Genomic DNA, 6000 nt, shown 5'->3' with positions numbered 1-6000 from the left:
ATGGTTTCGGCACGCTTCAACCGTACTTCTTTAAATGGTATAATTCACTCTTTTGATTCCCTGACCACAAATGGGCAAGCGGAGCCTGCAGTTGTGGGAGGGGAGGGGCCGGCCTATTTAACGTCAGCCCCCCCCCCTCTCTGGGCTGACATCTTCGGGTATCCCTCCCTCCACTCCCTTTTTTCAATAATTACATCTTGGTGGGCCCTCTTTATTTACAGGCCTGCCCGAACCACGGTTTCGGCACGCTTCAACCGTACTTCATTAAATGGTATATTGAGGGGAGGGGGATACCGCGCCTCTGGGAAGTGTATTTTTAAATTAATTAGTGAACACAAAATAAAATGTGAAATAACTTGACATATATATAGAGAAGAACGGCCTGTTGTGTTTACAACATCAGACGGTCGTTCTCTTTCCACAGGGAGCAATCGCAGGTGCTCGGCGGCAATCGCGGCCGCCCGTCCGTGGAACGGCTAACCCACTGTCTAATGGGGATGCGAGCATGCCTCCAGGAGCGCTCCTGCAAAGCGCTGTACAGGTGCGGCGGTTCGTGCAGGCGATCCAGTCTGCCGCAGTATATCTGCAGTGGGGGGTTGGCAACTGGTTAATGGGTCAGGTTCCTGTCTCACTTCCTGTCTGGGAAAACCATAATCAATGGGAAATCTCTTTAACAAAGCCCCAAAAAGCTGTGACAACAAGCTTTTTAACAATGCAAAAAATAAGTTGAAAAATACATGAATTGAGTTGTAAACAATAGGGTTGATTTAGCCCCCGTTATTACTGGGGCGACCTGCTGTAGGTCGCCTGGCATAGAGAAGCTGAGGACCCGTTCTAAGTCGCTCCGACTTAGAAAAAGGGTCCGGAGCTTCTTTGGGGCGACCCGGAGCGACCTGCATAGACTTCAATGTTATGAAGTCCGTGCTGGCCTTTCCAAGGTCGCAGTGCGAGCAGCGCGCCGCGACCTGTGAGGTCGCCCCGGGAAGTCGGATCGCCCCAGTGTGAACGGGGGCTTAGGGTCCATTCACACTAGCGCGACTTGTCAGGTGACTTGGTCGCCTGACAAGTCGCGGTCGGTCGCTCGCCATTGAATAGTACAGGACCCGTTCTAATAGGAGCGACACAAGTCGCTCGGACTTAGAAAAAGGGTCCTGTACTACTTTGGGGCGACCTGGAGGCGACTTGCATTGACTTCAATTATATGAAGTCCCTGCAAGTCGCGCCGAGGTCGCGGTGCACGCTGTGCACCACGACTTCACAGGTCGCCCCAGCAAGTCGTGTCGCGCCAGTGTGAATGGACCCTTACTGAAGGCAAATAATCTGAGGGAAATATGCAAGGAAAATAATAAAAACTACATTTTTGCTTGCACATGATTGCATGATAGAAATCCGCAGAGCTTCCCCTCACATTTAGAGCAACTGCACCAGCAGTGTACACTAGATTTGCCTTTAGTAAATCAACCCCAACAACTCAACACCCAGGATACTGGAAACGTTAGTTTCGTTTCTCAGAAATTGCTCTGCATTTACCTTTCCACACCCTCCCTATAAATACAGAACTGAGCTGAGTGACACCATATCTCCAGATCTCCTCTTCCCCAGAACAGGACCATGGATGAAAGGTCAGTAGAAAACTTACATTTACAGACAATTCTTCTTTCTTTTCCTGTGATTTTCTCATTTGTCTCTACAGCTCACGTGTTATATCTTTGTAGATTCCTGATATCGAATTTTATTTTTATAATTCCCTGTGTGAGGAGATGCAGATCTGATAAAGCTGTTGTAGAAAGGGGACCTCCAGCACTGAGTGTAATGTAATGGTAAGGGGTGCTGGGGGTGTACTGGAGTGTCTACTGATGCTGGCTACTGTGGGATCTATGCTTGTTGGGGAGGTCTATTTTTGCTGGTGGTGTCTTATCTTATGATGCTGGGGGGGGGGGGGGGAGTCAGTTGTTGCTAGGAGGGATCTACTGTTGCTAGGAGGGATCTACCAATTGCCGACTACCGATTGCATGATCTCACATGTAGATTTACTGCGGCGGTCAGCCCCTCACAGGCAAAGTGACGTATATTTACGTCACTAGCCTTTGAGGCTCTGGGGAGCGAGCGCGTGCCGCCGGCGGCACGCTCCCGCTGCCGCACGGTCACTCGGCGATCGGCGGGGGAGAGGGAGAAAGGCAGGCAGGCTGTGTAAACAAGCTGCCTGTCATTCTCCCCTGTGTAGAAACACCGATCATACGGTTCTACTATGTAGGACCGTTGATCAGTGTAACTACAGCTCAACAGACAGCCAATCACAGTTAGAATCACGCCCCTAGGGACACACACAGCCCCTCCCTCTCAAATAAAGTTAACCCCTTCACTGCCAGTGTATTTTTACAGTAGCAGTGCATATGTATAGCACTGATTACTGTAGTAATGTCACTGGTAACCCCAAAAGTGTCAAAAATGTCAGTCAAGGGTCCGATCTGTCTGCCGCAATGTCGCAGTACCGCAAAAAAAATCGCAGATCACCGCCATTACGCGTTAAAAAAAAAAACCAACAAAAATGACAAAAATCTTTCCCTTTGTTAGTAAATGCAATAACTTTTGCGCAAACCAATCAAAATACGCTTTTTGCGATTTTTTTTTTTTTTTTTTTTTTTACCAAACATAGGTAGCATAAAACAAATTGGCCGAAAATGTTAAATTTTGATTTTTACTTTTTTTTTTTTTGGGGAATTTCATATAAAAAAAATGTGAAAAATATTGTTATCTTTGCAAAATTGTCGCTCTTTTTTTGTTTATAGCGCGTGATCAAAAAATCGCACAGGTGATCAAATACCACCAAAAGAAAGCTCTGTTTGTGGGGAAAAAAAGGACGTCAAATTCGTTTAGGTACAGCTTCGCACGACTGCGCAATTGTCCGTTAAAGTCACACAGTGCCGAATCGCAAAATACCCCCTGGTCAGGAAGGGGGTAAAATCTTCCAGGGCTTAAGTGGTTAAGAGAGGGGTCTATTGTTGGTGGCTGCTAGGAGATCTATTGTTGCTTGGGGGGTGGGGATTTTAATATGGGGGGAAGGGGTGTTAGGGCGGGAGCACGTATTCACCGAGGTAACGGGACCCCTGGACGCCGTACACGCTACCCGGGAATCACCGTTCAGCCTACAGAGTGGGATGGGCAGTGAGAGCGGATCTTTGCTTTTTGTAAGTGCAATATATGAAGGGAGTGGGAGTTTGATTTTAAACAATAAATGGGGAGTTTTTTAGCAATACTTCTCTATGACTTCCCCTTATTTTCCATTTTATCACTTTGATTGGAGTTTTGGAGTTTATTCCTTTTGAATGACATTCTAAGGTCGAATTATATAAACAGGAAATAGAGGATTCTCAGTTTTCATGGTGGTGTATGGGGCAGTGGAGGCAGATACCTGGATACTATATTTAAAGGTGCAGTGTAGAGTTTTTCTGGTGAGTGTGTATTGTCTAAGGGGAATCACGAAAGGTGTGGTGAAGGCGCATGCTGTGAACAACTAATGCCTCGTACACACGCATCGATTATTGGCCGGGAATTTTCGGCCAACGTCCGATCGGCAGATTTTCGGCTTGTTAGTATGATGCTTTCGACAACCGACTCCGACTTTTCGGCCGAAAAAAATCTGGTGTGCAGGCTATAAGATTTTTGTTAGCCATCAAAACACAATGGCCGATTGTTCCTCAGTCAGTACAGATTTCGGCAGACAAAAATCTAATGAGCAAGACTGGGCATGAGAAGAAAAAACACACGGAAAGTAACCCAGCACATGACATCACTTCTGAAGTTGGTTTTTGTTGGCCGAGAAAATTCATGTGCAGTCTAGGCACATTCCAACCAACAAAACACAACTCTGGACAAAAGACGGTCGATCGGTCGGCCGATAATCGTTGCGTGTGTACGAGGCATATTACACCAATGAAGGATAAGAACTGCATTATAAAAGAACTGCATTGGACTATTTTGTGATAATAGGATGATTTATAGCGCTGCTAATGTGTTTCTTTCCAATTGGTATTATCATTGTAATTGGGTAAGGTAACACATGTGTAATTGATTATCAGTTTTGGTTGAATAGTAGCAGCTTCCCTAAAGGTTAATTATCATCGAATAGAGGAACAATAAAGAATTTATACTTTGAGCGCTGGGTAAGTGATTAGATGTGTTAGCACATTCTTATCACTCTTTTTTGATTATTATTGCACGTTATTAACCTAGCAGCTATGGGTGCTGTCCAGTTTTTAAAGAACAGACAGCTCAATATTGAAACAAGTTTTAATGGAGAGTATTTTTAATGAGGTTGAGCATGATCTCACATGCAACCTCACTCTACCAGACATCCCAACCTGCAAAAACTCATTTCAGGGAGGTGGCAAAGTCATTTCAGGGAGGTGAGCCCCACCCCCACACGCCGTCGCCCCCCCCCCCCCCACGCACGCCTGCGCCGCACCCCCCCCTTTCCAATTTAACACTACCAGAGAATAATTAAATGAAATGTAATCAGTATATCTGGTCACTGGTACTGGTCACTGATGCTGGTACTGTTCACTGGTGCTGGTACTGTACTGGTCTGGTAACTGGTGCGGGTACTGGTCACTGGTGCTGGTGCTGGTACTGGACACTGATGCTGGTACTGGCCTGGTCACTGGTGCTGGTACTGGCCTGGTCACTGGTGCTGGTCACTGGTGCTGGTACTGGTGCTGGTCACTGGTGCTGGTACTGGCCTGGTCACTGGTGCTGGTACTGGCCTGGTCACTGGTGCTGGTACTGGTGCTGGTACTGGCCTGGTCACTGGTGCTGGTCTGGTCACTGGTGCTGGTACTGGCCTGGTCACTGGTGCTGGTACTGGCCTGGTCACTGGTGCTGGCCTGGTCACTGGTGCTGGTACTGGCCTGGTCACTGGTGCTGGTACTGGCCTGGTCACTGGCGCTGGTACTGGCCTGGTCACTGGTGCTGGTACTGGTGCTGGTCACTGGTGCTGGTACTGGCCTGGTCACTGGTGCTGGTACTGGCCTGGTCACTGGTGCTGGTACTGGTGCTGGTACTGGCCTGGTCACTGGTGCTGGCCTGGTCACTGGTGCTGGTACTGGCCTGGTCACTGGTGCTGGTACTGGCCTGGTCACTGGTGCTGGCCTGGTCACTGGTGCTGGTACTGGCCTGGTCACTGGTGCTGGTACTGGCCTGGTCACTGGTGCTGGTACTGGCCTGGTCACTGGTGCTGGTCACAGGTGCTGGTACTGGCCTGGTCACTGGTGCTGATACTGGCCTGGTCACTGGTACTGGTCTCAGGTGCTGGCTCTCAGGTTAGGTCACTGTGTCTGTCACAGAGTGGGGTGTCACGATGATTGGTCCCGCGCGCGCCAAAATGCCTCCTGGAGTAGAAGATGTGACTGTAGTAGAGAGCAAAGCCGCTGCTTGCTCTCTGCAGCTCCTCCCACAGACGGAGTGCATGACTCATATCACTCCGCCTGTGAGCCGGATCTACTTCGGCTCCGACTTGATTTCTCCGTGCAGGCTCAGCTTGCTGACAGCTGACACACTCTTCTGCCTGCATCGATGAGTCATCTGACTCACTGTGACTCACACACACAGCCGGGATATTGCCCTGACCTCGAGGGTGTCCGTGAGCTCAGGACGGAAAGCGGGAGTCTCCTGCGACTTGCGGGAGACTTGAGATGTCTGCTCTACTGGGGAACCTTTTAGAGAAGCAGGTTCGGACTTGGTGGGATATAGGAACCTTTGAGCAATATCGCAAAGAAAAGATCATCATGAGGAGTTTACGTTGGGAGATGACTCCTCAGGATGGCATAGACAATGAACAATCCAGTGCAGAATGGCTTGATTTTTGTTTAAAAGTGTAGGTTTTAAATTACAGGAATTAGTTTTAAAAAGGAAAAAGAAAAAAATGGCGACACTTGAAAAGAGGATAGCAGAATTGCAGGTTCAGATAGACCCTAACAGGGATTTAGAAACAGGTTATTCAGT

General features: G+C 48.2%; 1 protein-coding gene across 1 annotated transcript in view; it reads left to right on the top strand.

Annotated features, from left to right (window-relative positions):
- Window positions 1-1601: 1601 nt before the first annotated feature.
- LOC309558500 (up-regulator of cell proliferation-like) overlaps window positions 1602-6000 on the top strand; it is a gene marked incomplete at its 3' end in the record, with an annotated part of 39029 nt that continues 34630 nt past the window's right edge. Inside the window, exon 1 of the mRNA XM_082261580.1 lies at window positions 1602-1622. Within this exon, the coding sequence (XP_082117706.1) occupies window positions 1612-1622 (11 nt within the window). The 5' untranslated portion in view covers window positions 1602-1611. The remainder of the gene's footprint in view (window positions 1623-6000) is intronic.

Source organism: Pelophylax lessonae, assembly GCF_965119305.1.
Source record: "Pelophylax lessonae genome assembly, chromosome: 6".
NCBI lineage: Eukaryota > Metazoa > Chordata > Amphibia > Anura > Ranidae > Pelophylax > Pelophylax lessonae.
This window is presented reverse-complemented; position numbering and strand designations above follow the sequence as displayed.